Source organism: Notothenia rossii (assembly GCF_949606895.1).
Source record: "Notothenia rossii genome assembly, chromosome: 2".
In the NCBI taxonomy this organism is placed as follows: Eukaryota; Metazoa; Chordata; class Actinopteri; order Perciformes; family Nototheniidae; genus Notothenia; species Notothenia rossii.
The window spans coordinates 49,195,185-49,216,641 of NC_136904.1; the positions used below are offsets into that span (position 1 = coordinate 49,195,185).

Sequence of the window (21,457 nt, forward strand, 5' to 3'; positions counted from 1 at the left end):
GAAGAGGTGGGGCGGCGCCCCTAGCCTCCCTATGGGCCGGCCGCCACTGTCCATCTACCTTACTTTATCATCTGAGAGTGAGTAATTTAGTGAAGTAAGTCATTACTTTTTTTAAGTAAAAGTCATGTTATGCATTACTTCTTTTTTTTTTCACTACCCCAACAGTGATGGTGGTACACTTTATATACAGTTTATGGCTTTACACTTTAAATACACTCTATGGTGTTACACTATATATATAGAGTGTATGGTGTTACACTTTAAATATACATTATGGGGTGTAAAACTTCATTTATAGAGTTTATGGTAGGACACTTTATATACAGTAAAACTATGTGGTGCACTGGCCCCGCCTGCCCTGAGAGGTGTAGCTGAATGCGGACCGTGAAGGCAGCATTAATGTGTCACATGACAGGCAGCCTCTCCGACTGAGCACGGACCATAGGCAGAGACACATCAAATAATCATGGTAAGAAGTTTTCTAAATACAGCATTATTGTATGCATTTAAACGCTTCCTCTGTTTGCCTGCTTGTGTTCGGTTTCGTTGAATGCAACACCTATCATACAGTGTGTCCCTTCAGTTGGTGTAAAGGCTGTACGTGAAGCTGCTGTGGCCTAACGCCTCTGAGGCAGCGTCAGACAGCGACTGGCTAGGCTAACACTGCAGCTGAAAACAAGCCAGAAGCTAGTGGTTTTACTTTAATTGTATTGTATTCAAAAGCACATTCATCACATCCTGATATTCCGTCTCATGTTACAGCTTAATGGGGCCAGTGAGTGTAGCCTGTTTTAGATTTATGGGACTAAAGAAGTGTAACAGTAAGGCTAGCTGTTGTTAGCCTAGCGTTTCTCTTCCGCTCTGCTGTGTCACATTTACTGAGCTAATGTTATGGCCTGCACCGGATAAACAGCAGGAACTATGTCAGCTGATTAGCAGCGGTGCCATTCCCAAAATGCCATAAGGCAAGAACACATAAACCATAATATTTCATAAGTGTTCGTACAATAGAATGCCTATTTTTACACACATTGTTCCTGCGGACATGTATACGTCCTCCGTAAACAGTAGGCTGTCTTTACGCTAGATGTGGGCTTTAGTTGGAATTGGGGTTGACGAGTATTTCACTTATTTGCAGCAGCCAGTGTTTTGGAAGTCAATACATTAAAATAAAACATTGTCATGTCTTGTATGTTTTAATTGTACTCTGTAAGTTTGTATCAAGCATGTTCTTATTTTATTTACCTAAAGTGATGTGGATAAGGTCCTTTTCACGGTTCCATTTGTAATTCAGTCCAGTCAACTGCTTTAACTAGATTAAAACTAAAGATATGGAATGAAACTAAGTACATTTACTGTAGCATTATAGTCTATTTGAGTACAAATGTGGGGTACTGGTACTTACCTGTGTAATTCCATTGTATGCTACTTTTCACTTCCGCTCCCAATACATTTTGGAAGCCATTACTTTATGTTTTACTCCATTACATTTAACCAATTTTTTTTTAGACAACTTTTGCTAATTTACAGATTCAAATGGTTAAATAATACAAAAAAATACTCTTATAAATAAACATAATTATACCATAGGATATCCAGCAGTAGTAAAAGTAATTGAAATGACCTCCTCATTTAGCAGCAGTGATGAACACATTACTGCATCAAAGATCACAATCCACTACTTAAAGGTCCCATGTCATGCTTTCCCGGTTATTACCCGTCTCCTTGTGTGTTATGAAGGTTTTTCTGCATGTAAACGGTCTGCAGAGTCAAAAACCCTCAAAGCACACCCTGACGCGAGTAAAACTCTAACACAGAAAATACCTCTCTATGCTGCCCCAGAACACCTCGTTGGACATTTCTCTTTTTCCATTGTTTTCTTCCTGGGTACAGTGACGTGCCCAAATGGACCAATCCGTGGAGCCGTTACGTTACGTCTGCGGAGCCGTTAGGTTAAGTCCTTCCTCACACACTCAATCTTTTCTCAGCTGCAACTCTGCCAATTTCTCCTCCCTGTGTGTGTGTGTGTGTGTGTGTGTGTGTGTGTGTGTGTGTGTGTGTGTGTGTGTGTGTGTGTGTGTGTGTGTGTGTGTGTGTGTGTGTGTGTGTGTGTGTGTGTGTGTGTGTGTGTGTGTGTGTGTGTGTGTGTGTGTGTGTGTGTGTGTGTGTGTGTGTGTGTGTGTGTGTGTGTGTGTGTGTGTGTGTGTGTGTGTGTGTGGCAGACGGCCACTGGGCTCACAGGGGGGGGGGGGCAGGAGCTCCAAGACAGAGAGTGAATACACATACTACTGTATACAGAGATGCTGTATGAGAAACCAATGTGAGTTTGGAACATTGAACAATATAAATATATTCTAGTAGACCTCAACAATGGAATTATGATCAGTAGAAATGGCCATGACATGGGACCTTTAATGTATATGATTCTGGACTTTCCCATTGCACATAATGAGTACTTTTACTTTAAAACTTATTTATGTTTTTATTATATTTTTCGATGCCAGTACTCTTTCTTCAGTAAAATGTTGAATGCTGGTCTTTGAGTTGTAACCAGGTCGTTTTAAAATGTAGTATCACTTTAGTAAAACATTTCAGTACTTCTCCAGCACTGGTTAAAGTGACTGTTGGACTGTATTGATTTATTCGTCACAGTGTAAATCAAGATTGAAATAAGTTGTGTTTAATCTCCTGGTCTTCAGCCCACCTCGCAGTCTCCCCAGGACGAACAGGAGAAGCTTCTGGATGAAGCGGTGCAGGCTGTGAAGGTCCAGTCCTTCCAGATGAAGCGATGCCTGGTAGGTTGCTTCAGTATGTGAAATATATGGTTTTAGTTGAATAATTGTTTAAACCCACTGTTTTGCTGGTGAGCTACCCTGCCTTTAGGACCTATAATCAGGGACATATTGGCACGTCTTCTATTCCATTGATCAGTTTTCTTTATGGAAATGGATTCATCAACTGGCATCAAAGGACATTAGTGTACCTTGAGCATCTATAGCCAACAGGATGTCACCCTAACAGAAATGTAGAAGTCTCTTCCATTACCAGTCAAATGACATGATTCTTTATATCCTATTCACGGTACCACGGTAATAAACAAAAAAACTATTTACATTTAGAGCTAGGGTTAGGAAGTTGAACACATCACAATAAACACATTTAAAATCTATAAAAACTGTTTCATATGTCAAATACTTTAAACACTCAATTCGAGTTTCTCATCATTTACTACACTTTACGAGATAACATTTATACATACTGCAAATATTATAATTTTCCTCTGCCAAATGGAGTTTGAAGGCGTCAATGGAACCTCGCTCTGTTCACGTTAAATGTTAGCTCTATTGTTTACCCAAGCAGGACTGTTTCCAACGGCTGCTTACAGCTACTAGCTCACAGCTAACGTTACCTTTCTCTCCTGCTGCTAATTCTCAACAAGGATTTGTTGTTCACAGAGTAGCATTATCAGGGCAATCAATCACACTTTCTATCGTCCCAGGGGCGACAGTACAACGTCAGTATCGTCCTGGTAGCTGTGTGATAAAGAGTACCATCACATACACAGAATGTTGGCATGGTACCGAATTTCCTGTTCTTGTGACCCCCCTCGTTCAGTTTTATGCCTAAAATAAATTACAGCTTATGGTTGTACATATTTGTTGGACATATTGGAGTTAACCCATATTCAAAACAAAACACCTAGGAATGCATGTCAGTGCTATGGGCATGCTTTACAATAAGTTGCTAAAAGAGTATTTAAAGTAAATAAAAATGTGTCCTTGTATGTGGTCTCACTGGGAAGTAAATGAACCAGCATGTAGAGTACAGCAGTGACGACAGCATGATTATGTTTTAATAAGATAAGATATACTTTATCAATCCCAAAGTGGGACATGTTTTCAATTCAGCAGCATGTAAAACAAGTATTGCACATCATTCCAAATAAAAGAGTAGAAAATAAACATCTCAAAATGGAAGATAAAACGGAACTATAAGAGTGAAAATATAAAGGTTGACCATGAAGAAAAAAAATGTAAACTATCTGACAAACACAACACAATTGAAGGGTTAGGGTTGAGCCCCGGGTGTGATTATTGTGCATGTTAACAGCCTGATTGGTTTGTTCCTGCAGGACAAGAACAAGCTGATGGATGCCCTGAAGCACGCCTCCAACATGCTTGGGGAGCTCCGGACCTCCATGCTGTCTCCAAAGAGCTACTATGAGCTCTGTATCCTCAACAGCTACAATGTATGCATGTTGGAAATGTCACTTAAATGGACATATGGCTATGCTATGATACATTTGTTCACTTCACATATATCTTTGTAACATCACATACATTTTGTATGTAATCTTATCTAAACATGTTTGTCTGTATAATAACTAGTGCTGGCCTGTCTCCTAGAAAAGCATCTGACAAAACTTGTTTTTATGGACAGTGTCTCCATTTAAGCCAGTGTAGGTGAGCTGTGCTTGCTGATCATGTAAGAATAGATTTGCCACAAAAGCATTTTCTTTATATCTGAATGTTTCACCATTAATCTTCTAAGAAGTTGACCGTGACTTGTTTAGGCTGTATGACTACCGTCATTTTCGGACTATAAGGCGCACCTGAATATAAGCCGCAGCAGCTAAATTGAATGATGTGTACATATATAAGCCGCACTGGACTATAAGGCGCAGGTGTTTTAATGTTTAATTACCATATGTAAGGGTTCGTGCACAGAGGGGATTGTCGGGAAAGAGATGGCTGTTTGAGGAAGCTCCCATTTATTAACATTTCAACAAACAAGTTGCATATTTGCATAACGTATTCAAGTGTTAGCATTTAGTGCAATAGTAGCTACAGAACATGTACTGTGCTGTGTAAACTCTACTGTATCACATAGCGTTTCAGACACACAAACTTTTCAACTTTCAAACTTAAACGGTGCGCTCCCAGCGCACGTACCGGCAGTGATCTACAGCAGTGGTTTTCAACCAGTGGTACGGGGACAAACTGTCTCGCTCTTGTAATGTCTGTCTGTCTCTCGTTCTGTCTCTCGTACCACTCTCGGTTCCACTTTTACTTTTGCGCGCTACCTGTCTCACTCTTTTCCGGCCTCCAGCTTTTCCTGCTGGAGCCCACCGCTTAAAGGTGGGGTCCGCGGACCGGCCATAGAGCCCATAGAGTTAAAGGTGGTGGACTGTAACCTGTAAAATCCATAGATTTAGGAGATCCCCTAGTGGCCGTTAGCTGTAAAAATCCATAGATTAGCCGCACCGTTATATAAGCCGCAGCGTCGAAAAATGGGAAAAAAGGCGCAGCTTATAGTCCGAAGATTACGGTAGTTGTTTCCCCTCTATCATTATAACGGGCTGTTCACAATGAACATAGTAGAGTACAGGCGATATGTCTTGGAGATACCAGAGTGGAACTCCAGTGACTTGGTACTGGAGTTTGAGTGCTGCTGAAACTCTGGTAAAGTGTGCAGTACTGTGCCAAACACTGCCTGTGTAGAAACTTGAGGGAGGGTTAAAGCAGTTGCAATAATGAGCTTATGTTGTTTGTGGAGGGTCCATGGAGGCTGTGCACTGCTCCCTAACTATCCCTTTAGACATGGCTATCTCTGATGAACTGCACTACCTGGAAGTGTATCTGACTGATGAGTTTGCCAAAGGACGTAAGGTGGCAGATCTGTATGAGCTGGTGCAGTACGCAGGCAACATCATCCCCAGACTGTGAGTACCAACATCAAACATGACCATAACCAATATACGTTGTCTTTAAAATATCTGAGTTATTCCCTCTTTACAATAACATGTTTGGTTTGGCTGGAAACAAACAATTCTGATCCTTTAAATGCACACTAAGGCAACACTGTATTTATTTATTTGCCCCCTTTTATTGACTTATTTATGACATTTTACAGTCACAAGGACAAATCTGTTTCGTGCCTAAATATTTGATCAGGCATATGTTAGGTTTGCCAGAGAAGGACATCATTGAATGACTACATGGACATAAGGGATGCTGAGGCTGGGGCAGTGAGAGACAGGAGAGGGCAGCGTTATTGGAAAGTCTTCCAGGACTGAGGCATATATTTGAACATTTAACAAAATGACAAACCTGTTAATACTTCATAGATGTTTGTGTTATTTGTAAAATGGCTCCATTGAAGTGAAATAAAACTCCCAGTAAAGTGTAAACATGTTAACAGTGAAGATGCCCAAAGCAAGGAGAGCCCCGAGTGTATATTTCTATACGCTGTCATGATGTTGGATTTAAGCTAATCAAATGTACAATCCAAGTTTTAGTGAAGAGGAGCAGATTACATTTAGTTCCATTAATACTATTTGATATTTGTTCTTTCAAAAATGTGATTATATACTAGGTACAAAACATATGAATATGATTTGCTTTATTGCACCTCAATTCATTTCCATTAGCTTCTTATCTTTCAAACAATACCAGGCAAATGCATCATGGCTTTCTAGTTGATTCACTATTCATACTTGGTATGTTCTTCACATACTTTGCGTAACGTTGCTCACTCCATTTAAGTTCAGCATGTTCTCTCATAGATACTGCACATGTCAGGCTTCATACAGATTTCTGTTGTCTTTCACCATCAATCCTCTTACGCTCCTCCCTCCCCAGCTACCTGCTCATCACTGTGGGGGTGGTGTACGTGCGCTCCTTCCCTCAGTCCCGTAAGGACATCCTGAAGGACCTGGTGGAGATGTGCCGAGGGGTCCAGCACCCTCTCAGGGGCCTCTTCCTCAGGAACTACCTCCTGCAGTGCACCCGCAACATCCTGCCAGACGATGGAGAGCAGCCAGAGTAAGACAGCCTCTCTGAGTGTCCCTCATCCACAACATCCCGATACTACCATCAAGATGTTGAAAAGTCATCAGTCCTGTGAAGCAGCACCTTTTATGTCTTAACCAAGTTCACAGCAAATCAGGGAGAGAAAATAAATACTAAAACAGGTTTTACAATCTGAATTTGAAATACTTTGGAGAATGAATGTAAAGTTAACATAATACCAAAAAAGGAAATGTACAAATCTAATTCTTAAACTATCACAATGGGATAGCTACAGGAAAAGCTTTTGTTTTTATTTTTTTACTTTGGGATTTCTAAATATAAGACTAATGTACAAGTATAACACTCGAAGAAGACTGACACAATTAACTTCATGAATCGGTTCATAACCGCTCTGCTCACAAAACATGATGTTGATATTGCGCTTCTCGTTTCCATTTTGGATAGAAAGGGAACTTGACTTTAGTTTTGAATACTGCTCTAAACTCTTCATGTTTTGATCTCAGGGGAACAGAGGAGATGACTGGTGACATCAACGACTCCATCGACTTTGTCCTGCTCAACTTTGCTGAGATGAACAAGCTGTGGGTGAGGATGCAGCACCAGGGACACAGCCGAGACCGAGAGAAGAGGGAGAAGGAGCGGCAGGAGCTGAGGATCCTGGTGGGAACCAACCTGGTGCGCCTCAGCCAGCTGGAGGGGGTCAACGTGGAGAAGTACAAACAGGTTTGTGCACAATCAAGTCATTAAGGTTGGGAAATTAATTATGTCAAAGTGTACAACTTTTTTAATAGAGCGAACAAAAATGAGGCCAGATTTGTCTGGTTATTTTAAATTGTTCTAAGACAACAAAATGATGGTTTGGCCTTCACTACGGCAAAATCCAAAGACACAAATGTACAATCATTTGGCTTATAGGGCATTTTGTCCTGTGTGTGTATGTGTTTGCTGTTTGTGTCTCCAGATTGTTCTCTCAGGAGTGCTGGAGCAGGTGGTGAACTGCAGAGACTCTCTGGCTCAGGAGTATCTCATGGAGTGCATCATTCAGGTACACACCGGAGATTACAGCTTTTATTATCGTCAGTATACAGTACATGAAGGGCTGGGAAGGTAACTTCAAAAATGTAAACTGTTACGATTACTCGTAACCTGTAAAAGTCTGAATATGAGTATCAAAGTCAAAAAGTAACCTGAATACTTTCCGTTAGCTTTTGGATAACCTCAATATCAAATGCAATGCACATTTTTTTAAAGCGAAAATAAATATCAATACAATCTTTTTGACTGAAGTTTATTATGTAAGACAACAGAACAATGTGACCATAGAAAAGAAGAAAGAAAGATATTTAGGATCAAAATGTGTCATCTTAAATGATAGGCTAGGTATACAAAATAATGGTTTACAAATTCTGTTTTAGTTTCATACTTTATTAAAAGCTTAAAATATTTTTATTGAATAAATCAGTTGTCCACAAAAAGACATTTAACATAATTGACGTCTACCTATGATACACTGATCTTTATTTGTAAATGTATTGTAAAATTGTAATCCTGCTAGTTATCCCCATTTTTATAAAACGTACCAGTAATCTGATTTAACATTTGTCTTATTTCACCTTAAAGGAATGCAGTTACCTTTTTTTGTCTGATGATTATGTCATTCCAGTACTTGTAATCCATCCCCCCCCAAGCCTGAGTTCATTATTGCATAATGCAATGCAAGTCTATTCCAAATAATTAAATTCAAGTAACATATGAACAATGTTATAGGCAACAACATAGGGCAATCTATAAAAGGGCTAGTTAATAGTACCAATGTTTAAATGACAATTTGGTGGAAACAATGTGTTTGATGTTGTCCCCCTGTTTCCTGGGAAACGAGGACCTCTTCATTGCACAGTTGTTCAACCCTCTATAAGAATATATTTGAATGCTCAAATGTAACTATCTTCAGGACATGTTAGGATGTTCTGTTAATGGAACTACACTTATTGGTAGGGGCTTTCATTGTTGAAGAAAGAGGAGGAGAACAGATTGCACTGAATCCATGTGTATGTAGAATCCACTGTCCCTCCACACCCTGCTACAGCAGAGCCCTCCCCTCCTGGACTAAAAGACTCTTCTGTTGTCAGGTTTTCCCAGACGAGTTCCACCTTCAGACCCTCAACCCCTTCCTGCGCTCCTGTGCTGATCTCCACCAACACGTCAACGTCAAGAACATTATCATTGCCCTCATTGACAGGTACACTTAGCCTCTCTGCTAGTTCGCGTAGCTAATGTCAAAATAAGCTTTGTCTTTTCACTGTGAGAGTATCACTGCATCTTTGGAAAATAAGGTCAATGAACAATTAAAAAGTGGATTTAGTTTGAAGTGACTCTTTAAAGAAAAATGTGTGAGCCCAGCTCTGCTGCCTGTTGGTGGATGCACTCACTTTCTGTTTGTTTCAGACTGGCTCTGTTCGCTCATCGAGAAGACGGGCCCGGCATTCCAGCTGAGATCAAACTGTTCGACATCTTCTCTCAACAAGTAGCCACCGTCATTCAAGTAGGTTATACTGAGTTTAAAAGATCATTTCATTAATCAGTACAAACACATCCAAAGTAGCAAAGCAGCAGTCTGACTACATCAGACCTTAACACTTCTGATGTATGATTTCACGCTTTCACATTTAGATATTAAAGGTTTCATGTCATATACAGTGTAGTTTATATTTAATACATATGAGTTACAAGGAAACACTATTTTGTGTTGAATAGTTAGGTCTGCACAGGTCATTTACATTTGATCAAAATTGCAAAATGGCCTAGTTCAATATCCAAATTGCTGTAAGTGTAATATTTGATAGAGTAAATATGATTCAATGTTAATTATTGTGGGGTTATCCCTCCCAATCTGACAGGGCTTTAACTTTAGAATGAGAAATCCTCTACAAGTCCCACAGAGTTACAGCAAAGAGACAGATCAATTGAAAAATAAAAATGCAAGCACACTTTAAAAAAATAAGAACATATCCAGGGTTAAAATAAGTATAAAACTAAATAAATAGAATCCTGTAATTCATTAAATAAATGTTGCAGATATCACTGTTATAATATCAATAGTGACGTTACAGTCTGAAGTAGTGAAGCAGCAGCCTGTACTAACAGTAATACATTTCACAAAAGCACCAGCACCACCAATACTAACGTTGGACTAACCTCACCCTCTCTGACCCTCCTCCAGTCTCGCCAGGACATGCCCTCAGAGGACGTGGTCTCTCTGCAGGTTTCTCTCATCAACCTGGCCATGAAGTGCTACCCTGACCGTGTGGACTACGTAGACAAAGTCCTGGAGAGTACTGTGGAGATCTTCAACAAGCTCAACCTGGAACAGTAAGTCCTCAAAGTCCTGACACACAAGAAGACAGACGTTTGTGTTCACAGACGAGAGACTGAAAAGGAAAGAGTAATTGTTAAGAGAGGAGGAAGAATAAAGTTGGACAGTGATCAGAAATGATACTCATGAAGCACAGTTACTCCATGTACATGTTGTTATCACTGACAGAATTGAAAATAGATCATTACCCTCTTTGCCTGGCCTGCATTCCCTCTCATGTGTCTCTCTGGTTCCCCCCCCCTCCAGCATAGCGACTAGCAGCGCAGTGTCCAAGGAGCTGACCCGCCTGCTGAAGATCCCGGTGGACACCTACAACAACGTCCTGACGGTGCTGCAGCTCAAACACTTCCCTCCGCTCTTCGAGTACTTCGACTTCGAGTCACGCAAGAGCATGAGCTGCTACGTGCTGAGCAACACGCTGGACTACAACACCACCATCCTGGCCCAGGAGCAGGTCAGACCCTCACCACTGGTTCAGCTCTGAAGGCATTGTTGCTTTGTGACAGGAGGGGCGGGCAGACACACACGCACACCAACACACACACACGCACGGACGGACAGACGGATATTGTGGTCTTAGGTCGCATTCACACCTAATACTCCGCTTCTCTGGTGCTCACCAGACCACAGTTTGTTACATTGTTACATTTATCAGAAGGTTTGCGTTCAAACGGGCAAAACTCAAACAGACTATAAACTTTAAACACAAGTCATGTGCACGGAAATGCTGTTCAACCATTCGTCAGACACTAAGGGGGTAAAAACGCAAATCCCGGCAATTTCTACCGGAGCCACCGCCATGGAGCATCGGCACTTTCGGCAGGTTATTCTCATGCTGCTGTTAATCTGGAGAGCATATCAACAGCAACTTGTGACACGTAAATACTACGCTTCCTATGTTTTGGTGCGGACTGCGTTCACACCAGTGATGAAACGCTCCAGAGTTCACTAGCAAGCGGTCCGAGACCACCCCTTTTAGCGGACCAGAGTCCGATTGTTTAGTTCACTTAAGAGGTCTCGGACTGTGTTCACACCGACCCAAATGAACCGCACCAAGCGGCTAAACGCACCAGGGTTCGATTCAACCGGACTATACAAGGCTGGTGTGAATGCGACCTTAGACTATCTATCACACCCTTTTAGCTGTTCTTGTTAGAGTTGACTTTCTGACGCCAACGGCAACAGGAGTCCGCCATACGAAACTGTGGTGTATGTTTAACGTCACATTTTCCCCTGCAGCACTACATGGAGCATTGTACACCAAGAAGTCCTGCTTTAATTTGATCCCTTACAGCAGTGGTTCCCAAACTTTTTGTCTTGTGTCCCCCTTGAGCTGTTCTCCCTTCTATAAGAACATTTGTGATGATTCGCCTACATGTTATCTTGTGTTAAACCCTTTGTAATCCTTTTTAACCCAACTGCTCATTAGATGAAAATCACTTGAATAACTCACCCTTTACACAAATGCATTTAAACTTTTTTAAATATATATTATTCAGTGAAAGTGAATAACATTAAGACTCACTTCTAGCAGTTTCAACTTCTTTTGTTGAGACTAGAGCTTTCATTGTCTCTCAATGAGGGTTAGGTTAGCTTGCTTGTCTCTACTAAGGTTTGATAGTTCCGTGGGCAGGATACCAGGCTTATGAAAACTGATTTTAAAAAATGTGTGACACAACCCCTATTTTCTACAAACCCCCTCCCTTCCAGTCCCCTAGGGGTCCCCGTACCCCCAGTTGGGAACCACTGCCTACACTAACTAGGGCAGTGTTTTCCTTAAGCCCCGCCTCCGCTCGCCTTCACGTCAGTGTCACGTCTGTCTTGAATAACTCCGTATTCGGCTTTTAGCGCATTTAAACAATTTAAAACCTTGTGATTTAATAAGAGTTAAGTGTTTAATATGGGAAGTGCTGGTTTGCTGATTTCACTTTCCAAATGTCATTTTTGGGCCCTTAATGAAACAGGTGTGCAGTACCACTGTTTGGCCACTACGAACATTCACCTCACCGTCCGACTTACCTCCTTGTTGCTTGGAGTAGAATCCCTAGATCTGTGATCCCTTCAATTACAGTTGTGCCTCAAAATGTAGTCTAGTAGACCATTAAACTGTATACGCTGTAGCGCTGCTCCATCAAAACCTGTCAGTGTGTAGGAAGTCACTGCAGCCTCACAAGTACAGGAAAAAAAGAAAGACATTTGGAGATTTGTAAAACTGTCCCGACAAGCTGTTGCTAATGTTTTCGACTATATATGCAAACACTGAGGTATAATCAGCTGCTGGTGTGTGCAGCACGAGACCAATCTAAACTCGCTTTATCATCATTAGAGCATCTTATCGTTACACTGTCAGGGTAACTATGCAGCATTTAGGAAGCACCATTATTGATTTGTATTGATACTTGGTTTTATTTCCAAATTATTACTCCTACTTTGGCCCATTGTTAATACCAATATACATATTTACATGTTCTTTGTCTCCTGTTATCGTGACACTGGTACAGGACACATACAATATAATGCTTTGACTGAGGGTACATTTTCTAGAAATGTGCCTCTAGGTTATTAATCAAAATGAAGGCCCTTTGTAGTTGAGTTCAGTTGATGAGGTGTGGCCCCTTACTCCTGTGACTTTCTGACTGAGACCCATGACCTCATCACAGTGCTCCACCCGCCAAAATCAGGGAGGAATTTGAATAAAAGAACGTAACATTAATTTCCTCCCCCGCTGTTTCTCTAGGTAGACGCCATCCTGTCCCTGGTATCCACACTGATCCAGGACCAGCCGGACCAACCCGCTGATGACCCTGACCCAGAGGACTTTGCTGAGGAGCAAAGCCTTGTGGGACGTTTCATCCACCTGCTCAAATCTGAGGATCCGGATCAACAGTACCTGGTGGGCCCCCCCCCCCCCCCCCCTGACAGATGAATATAGACACACCAATCTGCTACTGTGTTACTGCTGACTCTTTAGGAAGTCTTGCTGCAGTGCTTCCTTTTTAAAGTATTTTTCCACCAGTTCAGACTTGATGTGTACTGCGATGGATTACATGCTGATTTTGATATCGCAGAGAAACAAATGCAATCAGTGGCTGCCGTGGAAACATGCTTTAAAGAATGTGAAACTCAGCAGCAGTCTTTGGATCTGAAACGTGTGTATCTCTAACTGACTCTGTTAGGGATGCTCCGATCGCCAATTTTGGGGCCGATCGCTGGAATCAGTATCGGCCGATGCCGATCCGATCGAGTGGGCGGGGCCTAAATGGAAGATTTAAACATCACTTGAAATCTTCCATTTAAAGTGATGTTTAGAACTCAGTTAATGGGGATAATTCACTGGAGCTTCCACAAACAACAACCAACTTAATTATTACATTCAAATGAAGTACATTATTCAAGTTTACATTAACTTTGGATAATAACACAGGAGAAATCAGCGGAAGTGCTCTCTTTTCCTCTCTCCCTCTCTCTCTCCCCCTCTCTCCCTCTTCTGACAGCCTGTCAGTATCTCACGCAGCTCACTGATCCAGTAATGAATGACCAGAAAAATAAATATATGTATAACTAGTTTAGCTTGTTCCAGAGGTAGATAAAATTGCTAAGTGTGTTTTGTTAGGTCTAACTCTTGTTTTGTGGTCAGATCCTGAACACAGCCCGGAAACACTTTGGTGCGGGGGGGAACCTGCGGATCCGCTACACACTGCCCCCCCTGGTGTTCGCTGCCTACCAGCTGGCCTTCAGATACAAGGAGAACTCCTCATCAGTGAGCAAACTGTCCTTCACTCTAACTCACATACTGTGTTTACAGTTTCCTCCATCCTGTTTCATGCCTTCACATCGGTCTGCCTTCAGGATGACAAGTGGGAGAAGAAGTGTCAGAAGATCTTCTCGTTCGCACATCAGACCATCAGTGCTCTTATCAAAGCGGAGCTGGCGGAGCTGCCTCTGCGCCTCTTCCTGCAGGGGGCGCTGGCCGCAGGGGAGATCGGCTTTGAGAACCACGAGACTGTAGCTTATGAGTTCATGTCCCAGGTACAGTGTTTCATAAGACTCAGGCCTGTAAAATGTACCGGGTTTAAGATAAAAACGCCTGAAGACTGTGACTCCTCTAATTATAAATGTGTTTCTGTTATACTCAGAGATTCATGTACATTTTCAAAGTAAAATATGTATGGAATGGGGGAAAGGTACAGGTGATGATGTTGATTTTATAAAAAGGAAGCGCTGAGCATCTTGAGTGTACTATTAAAAGAAGAAACCAAGACCTAAAAACTATTTAGGTTCAGGTTATCTATTTGTACCTGTAGGTAGATTTGTTTTGCAGATAAAAGTCCACCGATCCATTGTGACACACGTGTAAAAAATGGCGTCCCCCCCCCCCCCCCCCAGGCCTTCTCTCTGTACGAGGATGAGATCAGTGACTCCAAAGCGCAGCTGGCAGCCATCACGCTGATCATCGGGACCTTTGAGCGGATGCGGTGTTTCAGCGAGGAGAACCACGAGCCTCTGAGGACTCAGTGTGCGCTCGCTGCCTCCAAACTGCTGAAGAAGCCCGACCAGTGCCGGGCCGTCAGTATCTGCGCTCACCTCTTCTGGTCCGGACGCAGCACCGAGAAGAACGGGGAGGAGGTGTGTTGGATCATTCTCTTCCTATTTTCAAACATACTTCATCTGGAATAACATGTCCAGAATCAGTATGGTTGATATAGTGGCGTGCACAGCAGGTGCAAACAAGTAGGAAACACTTCTATACTCACATAGGGACATTATGTATGTGGGGGAGAGGTATTAAATGTTCAGTTGTCCATTAACCACACTTTCATTTCTTTAACTCATTTGATGCTTTTTATCAATTATTCAAGTTTTGTCTTGATTTGAGAAGTGACAGGAAAGTTGATCACATGGTCAACATCTTAAACCCTAAAGCTACCACAATGCCGCAAAAGGCCATAATGTCAAATGTAGATTAAAGTAAAGGGAAACCAGTTCTTTATGTTTTCTAACAATAATCAGTTATATATAAACCTGCCCAGTCACTTTGCTAGCTGTTCCACAGCTGTCAGTGCTCCGTACTGATGCTGTTCCATTTTCAGATCCGCGACGGGAAGCGTGTGATGGAGTGCCTAAAGAAAGCCCTGAAGATTGCCAACCAGTGTATGGACCCCTCGCTGCAGGTCCAGCTCTTCATTGAAATCCTCAACAGATACGTCTGCTTCTATGAGCGGGAAAACGATGCGGTAAGACACTAACGCCTACATGGTTAAGGGTGTTTCATGTTTCTAAGTGAAACTCCGCAGGAACAGGATGTCTGTGATGTTGTGTAAATGATAAAACCTGGTTTCTGTATATATGTAGAGGAAAAAGAGAGATTGCCCTGAGAGAGAAAATCGTGGACCTCTAACCGATGATAAAGATACCAGACAGGGAAAGTATTAGGGCTGCTCGATTTGGCAAAAATCATAATCACGATTATTTTTGGCCAATATTGATACGATTATAACCATAACCCTAACCATCCATTTATTGAACTTAAAAAGTTTGAACAGTATGTTTTTAACAGTTGAATACCCTGAACTTTGAGTGTAATTCAACTGAAAAACCAATACAAAAATAAATTACACATTTATATCTACATTTAAATAAATAATATCAAAATAATAAATACCAATAAAGAAGATCAACCCATATTTTGGAGTGCACTTCCACAACCTACTAAACATATATAAATATGATAACTAATATCACTCACAACCTGTAAGGTTTAATTATACTGCTACACGCAGTGCTCTTATTTTGGTAACCCCTTATCCGGAAACCGGAAGTAGCTGAGAGGCTCCGGCTTGACGAGTTAGTAAAAGTTGACTGAACCTGAGATCGGAGCATGGAGGAGCGGAGAATAGAGACACGACAACTAAAGCTTCCTTGTTACGTGTTTATATGGATTTATTAAACAGACACAACCTGGCCGAGAGAGCTTTTAGAGAGGGGAGCAGGATGTATAACGCAAGACAAATTGAGAGCATCATTGCGAAATGGAATGATGCTCTAGAAAGTATTGTGGCAAATTATATAATTTAATACAAACCCCAATTCCAATGAAGTTGTGTAAATTGTAAATAAAAACAGAATACAATGATTCCTTTTCGACCTATATTCAATTGAATACACTACAAAGACCAGATATATAATGTTCAAACTGATCAACTTGATGTTTTTTTGCACTCACTCATTTTGAATTTGATGCCTGCAACACATTCCAAAAAAGCTGGGACAGGGGCAACAAAGACTGGGGAAGTTGAAGAATGCTAAAAAACACCTGTTTGGAATATTCATTGGAAACAGGTGAGTGTCATGATGGGTATAAAAGGATCATCCATGAAATCATTCGTTCACAAGCAAGGGTGGAGCGAGGTTCACCATTTTGTGAACATCTGCGTGAGAAAAGCAGTCCAACAGTTTAAGAACAATGTTTCTCAACATACAATTGCAAGGAATTTAGGGATTTCATCATCTCCAGCCCATAATATCATCAAAAGATTCAGACAATCCGGAGAACTTTCTGCACGTAAACGGCAAGGCCGAAAACTCCAATGATTGCCGTGACCTTCGACACCCTCAGACGGCACTGAATTAAAAACCGACCTCATTCTGTAAAGGATATTACCACGTGGGCTCATCGTCAGTAACACAGTTAGTTGCTAAATCCACAAGTGCAAGATAAAAACTCTAGCATACAAAGCAAAAGCCATATATCAACCACACCCAGAAACACCACCGGCTTCTCTGGGCCCGAGCTCATCTGAGATGGGCTGGCGCAAAGTGGAAAAGTATGCTGTGGTCTGATAAGTCCACATTTAAAAAATCATGGATGTCGTGTCGTCCGGCTAAAGAGGAAAGAAAAGTTCAAAAGCCAGCATCTATGATGGTACGATAGTGCCCATTAATCATACAAAATGCACTTTTTGATGTCTTTTATACTTAACTATGTGTCCCCGGTGTGTCAGGGAACTCACAAAGTGTCAGAAATAAAACCCTCTCTCTTTTTCCTCCGTACCCTAATCTCTAAAAACGGGGGTACAACGGAGCTGATCCAGATTTGCGTCCGATATGAAATTATAGGAAATGTCGACCCACGGCCCTATCAGAAACGTTGCTATCAGAAACAATGCCCGACTGTTTTGGACGCAGTATGGTGTTTGTTTACATTAGCAAGCATCGCTAACACTCAAAGCTAACGCTGTACTGGAGAGAGCATGTGTAAAGAAGCAGGATATAAAAGGAACTCACCTTGTGGTAAACCCACAAGCTAAAAGAAGCTTCAGAAATATTCCTTGATGTGGTTTGGAACATAATATGGCGTTTAATCACGGCAACATTTGGCTGAGTATCTGCCGGCAGAGCAGCCACTCTTCTCCTCACAGAGCTCACTGCTTGTCTTGTGTGCTTCAAAGGGGGCGGGGCCAGCATCAGCCCAGTTCAAATTTGAAAGCTACAGTCAAAGAATCAGCACTTTAGTAACAGGGCTGAAATAGAGGGGTATGAGGCATGGCTAGAATGGGTGATCTGTTTGGTATTTTGAGCAAAACACTTCAGACATGTTTTGTATAGATATGGCCCTATAATATATTTTCAAATATAGCATAATAGGTGAGCTTTAATTCTGTGGGACATACAGTACATGTTTTAGAGCAACATCTGCTGTGCCATCCAAGCGACGTGTTTGTCAGGGGCGTCCTTGCAGGACAATGCCAAGCCACATTCTGCACACGTTACAACGGCGTGGCTTCGTAGTGAAAGATTGAGGGTACTAGACCGGCCTGCCTGCAGTCCAGACTTGTCTCCATTGAAAATGTGGGGTGCATTATGAAGCGCAAAATACAACAACGGAGACCCCAGACTGTTGAGTAACTGAAGGTGTACATCATGCAAGAATGGGAAAGAATTCCAGCTACTAATAATAATAATAATAACTTTAATTTATATAGCGCTTTTCATAACCTCAAGGTCGCTTTACAAAGAAACATACAAGGACAAAACATAAAAAATAAAAATAAATCTTCAACATTAGTGTCCTCAGATCCCAAATGCTTATTAAGTGTTGATAAAAGGAAGGTGATGTAACACAGTGGTAAACACGCCCCTTTCCCAGCTTTATTGGACAGCAGGCATCAAATAAAAAATGAGAGAAAATTTGCAAAAAAACAAAGTTTATCAGTTTGAACATTATTTATCTTGTCTTTGTAGTGTATTCAATTGGTTGAAAAGGATTTGCAAATCATCGTATTCTGTTTTTATTTACGTTTTCACAACGTCCCAACTGCATTGAATTGGGGTTTGTAGAAGAGAATAGATGTGCTTTACTGATTCCAAATTGGGAAGTTGGTCAGTTACAGAAGCATGTTTACAAGGCATCGAGTTAGAAATGTCAGTAAATGCATATATTATATATTATCTATATAATACACTATCAAATACAGAATAGGTTAGAATACACTGGTATAGACCAGCCTACTACTTAAACACACTTTTATAAATATAGGGGAATATAAACATATATTATACAAGTGTGCAAGTTGCATTTTTTTAAATAATAAAAAAACAGTTATATTAATACTGAAATGTACAGGTTTTTTTGTAAACAAAGTTGCTTAGCTGTTTTCATATGTTAAAATATGTTTCTAACCAACATGTAAGTGTGTGTAATCCTCAACATGCATTTCATCACTCAAAATATTTAAAAAGCCACTATAAACCATTTTTATTCGTCAATTGTGAACAACCATGTTTGCTAGCAAGCATTCCTCTTTGTGTGAGTTGCTACGCCTCATTGTGCGTTACGCCCACCACCACCAGTCAGAACAACAGTGGTACTGGCAGCAGCATGTCTACAGTAACAAAGGGCTCGTTGCATACACAATATACAATCAAATTGGGTGGTCAACTCTTCTATTGTTTTTAATTTTCAAAACAATGGACAGTTGATTATATGATATGAGAGTCCATAAAGCGCCTCCCTCTAACACTATCTCCCCCCCCCAGGTCACTGTCCAGGTATTAAACCAGCTCATCCAGAAGATCAGGGAAGATCTCCCCAACCTGGAGGCCAGCGAGGAGACGGAGCAGATCAACAAACACTTCCAAAACACACTGGAGCACCTGCGACTGCAGAGGGAGTCCCCTGAGGCCGAGGGGCCCGCCTATGAGGGCCTGGTGCTTTAAAACTAGATGTTTAACTATATTATGAATACACTCTCAAGAACTCATTCAATCCCATCATGTAGGATGGGAATAACAATAAATGTCAAGAAGAGCTAAAATAACTCATTCCTTCATTTTATAATTATTATTATTGTTAATTTTTCTGCATAATCTCCTCCTCACTGTCCCTCACTACAGGACGTGTTTCTGCAGCAGGCTGGAGATGTTCATTTGAAGAAGCAACACTCAGCTTCTGTGTGTCCTTTCTAAAGTCCTGCGCCATTGTTCTGTCTCTAACACGTATCATTTCATGTCAGTAGTAGACTTACTTGCTGCTCTAGGTGTTTCCACTGAGTCATCACTTGTTCACATCTTCCCATATTGAGAAGTGAATGTATTAGCGTGAGTGTATTATGGCTACAGAATCTAGCAGTGGTTTTACAGCTGTGTTGCATACAAGCTAGTCTCCTCCCCCCCCCCCCCCCCTCTTTGGCCCTGCAGGATAGGCACTAACTGTTGATGTTTTAAAACAGAACGTCTACATCATGCCAGCCTATTCAGTTCAGAGTTGTGTGGCATGATCCTCAATCCTTCTGTACGAAATTACAAATGACCTAAAAAATCGAGTTATTTGCAGGTGGAGAAATAGTAGTATTTTTCGAAAGAGTCTATCCTCCTACTAAAGCAGTGCTTCTTTTTAACAACATCAGATGTATCTCTCCATCTCTCTATAAACTCCATAATGTATTTTATTTCCGGAATCCTCATCAATGGATTGAGAGCTGCAGCATGTGTGTGCATGCTTCAGTGAGCTTGTACAGGCTTGGTTTTTAGTTTGCTGTACATGAATACAACCACAATAATGTCTGACTGTTCCATCATTTAGTTTTTCAATGAGATCCTGTTGCTCAGTGACGCTTGTCTAAGACTGTTGTGGGGGGTGCAGGGTTCCTCAGGTCTATGTGCTAGTTGACAAGTTGCCATGGTGAGATCATGATGATGTACATGTTTGCTGCAGCTGATTCCTCTCTTAGCTATTATTGATTTGTTCTCTCCCCTTTTTAAATCTGTGTGTAAACCCACATGTAAATCAGATGAATAAAAAAGCAGATGAAATAGCAATTGTCATTGTCATTTGCTGAAATAAAATTGAAATTAACAATACATATTTGCATTCTGTTAATTTACACAAGGCATATGAATATAATACACTAAACAGAGGCTGGATCTAAGCGGACATTAGGCGAGAGGCCGGCAGACTGTCAGTCACATTGCTAACCAGAAAGGCTAACAACTATACACACATCCAGGGCCATTTGGAGGACCTGTTAACATGCAGGGCTGCATTGTCAGATGCAGCTGGAGAAACTGGAAGAACATTCCAACTCCACATGGAAAGCCATGGATGCTTTGCGCCAGAGCAACTTACAATTCAGATCAGCCATGAAGATACAAAATCAAAACAGCAAGTTCATTGGAATAAGCCAAACCTTTTGAAGTGCAACATTCAGAAATGAGAAGATTTTAATTTTTTTGTAAAAAAAAAAACGTTTAAAAGGTTGGTTTTTCAGTCTGCGTCGGAAGATGTTTTACCTTTCTGATGTCCTCATATCGATGGGGAGCTCGTTCCACCAGTTTGGTGCCAGGATAGAAACCAGCTGATAAACAATGGAAATACTCAAGTAAAGCACAAGTACTTCAAAATTGTACTTAAGAACAGTGCTTTAGAAAATGTATATATTTTAGTATTGCAGTAGAGAACCCTCCTGATGTTGAAGAGCTTATGCAGCTAAAGCCCTAAGGTGTAGGACACATGCTATTGGCTATTGCTGTAATTTACTGTTAATACTGGCGCCCACTTTGGAGCCGAGGCAGGTGAAGGTCCAGGGGACAAGTACATTGGTGCAGAAGACTGACATTTAAGGTTCTGAGACAGAGGTAAAAAGCCATGAGAAAAAAAAGTCAGATGCAGGAGCCTGAGACTTCAGCAGTGCAGTAGGAATCTGAAGGCCTGTGGGAGCTTGAGGACATTTTTTAAGTGTTTATTACGGTGGCCGGCAGGTGCAAACGCGGAACA

At 41.3% G+C, this 21,457-nt stretch overlaps 1 protein-coding gene across 1 annotated transcript; it reads left to right on the plus strand.

The window, feature by feature from the left end:
* Positions 1 to 339: 339 nt before the first annotated feature.
* On the plus strand, positions 340 to 20,544 carry vps35 (VPS35 retromer complex component). The gene is made up of 17 exons (XM_079662778.1): positions 340 to 469; positions 2,700 to 2,795; positions 4,133 to 4,229; positions 5,599 to 5,722; positions 6,642 to 6,824; positions 7,316 to 7,535; positions 7,774 to 7,857; positions 8,942 to 9,051; positions 9,258 to 9,354; positions 10,033 to 10,181; positions 10,432 to 10,639; positions 12,923 to 13,078; positions 13,823 to 13,945; positions 14,035 to 14,214; positions 14,572 to 14,811; positions 15,276 to 15,419; positions 19,222 to 20,544. The coding sequence occupies exons 1-17, from the start codon at positions 467 to 469 to the stop codon at positions 19,399 to 19,401; spliced, it is 2,394 nt and encodes a 797-aa protein (XP_079518904.1). The 5' UTR covers positions 340 to 466; the 3' UTR covers positions 19,402 to 20,544.
* The last annotated feature ends 913 nt before the right edge of the window (positions 20,545 to 21,457 follow it).

Coding starts and splice junctions, on each gene's coding strand:
- vps35 (XM_079662778.1), top strand. Junction 4,230..5,598: donor AAAGAGCTACTATGAGCTCT/GTATCCTCAACA, acceptor CTATCCCTTTAG/ACATGGCTATCTCTGATGAA. Junction 10,640..12,922: donor CCATCCTGGCCCAGGAGCAG/GTCAGACCCTCA, acceptor CTGTTTCTCTAG/GTAGACGCCATCCTGTCCCT.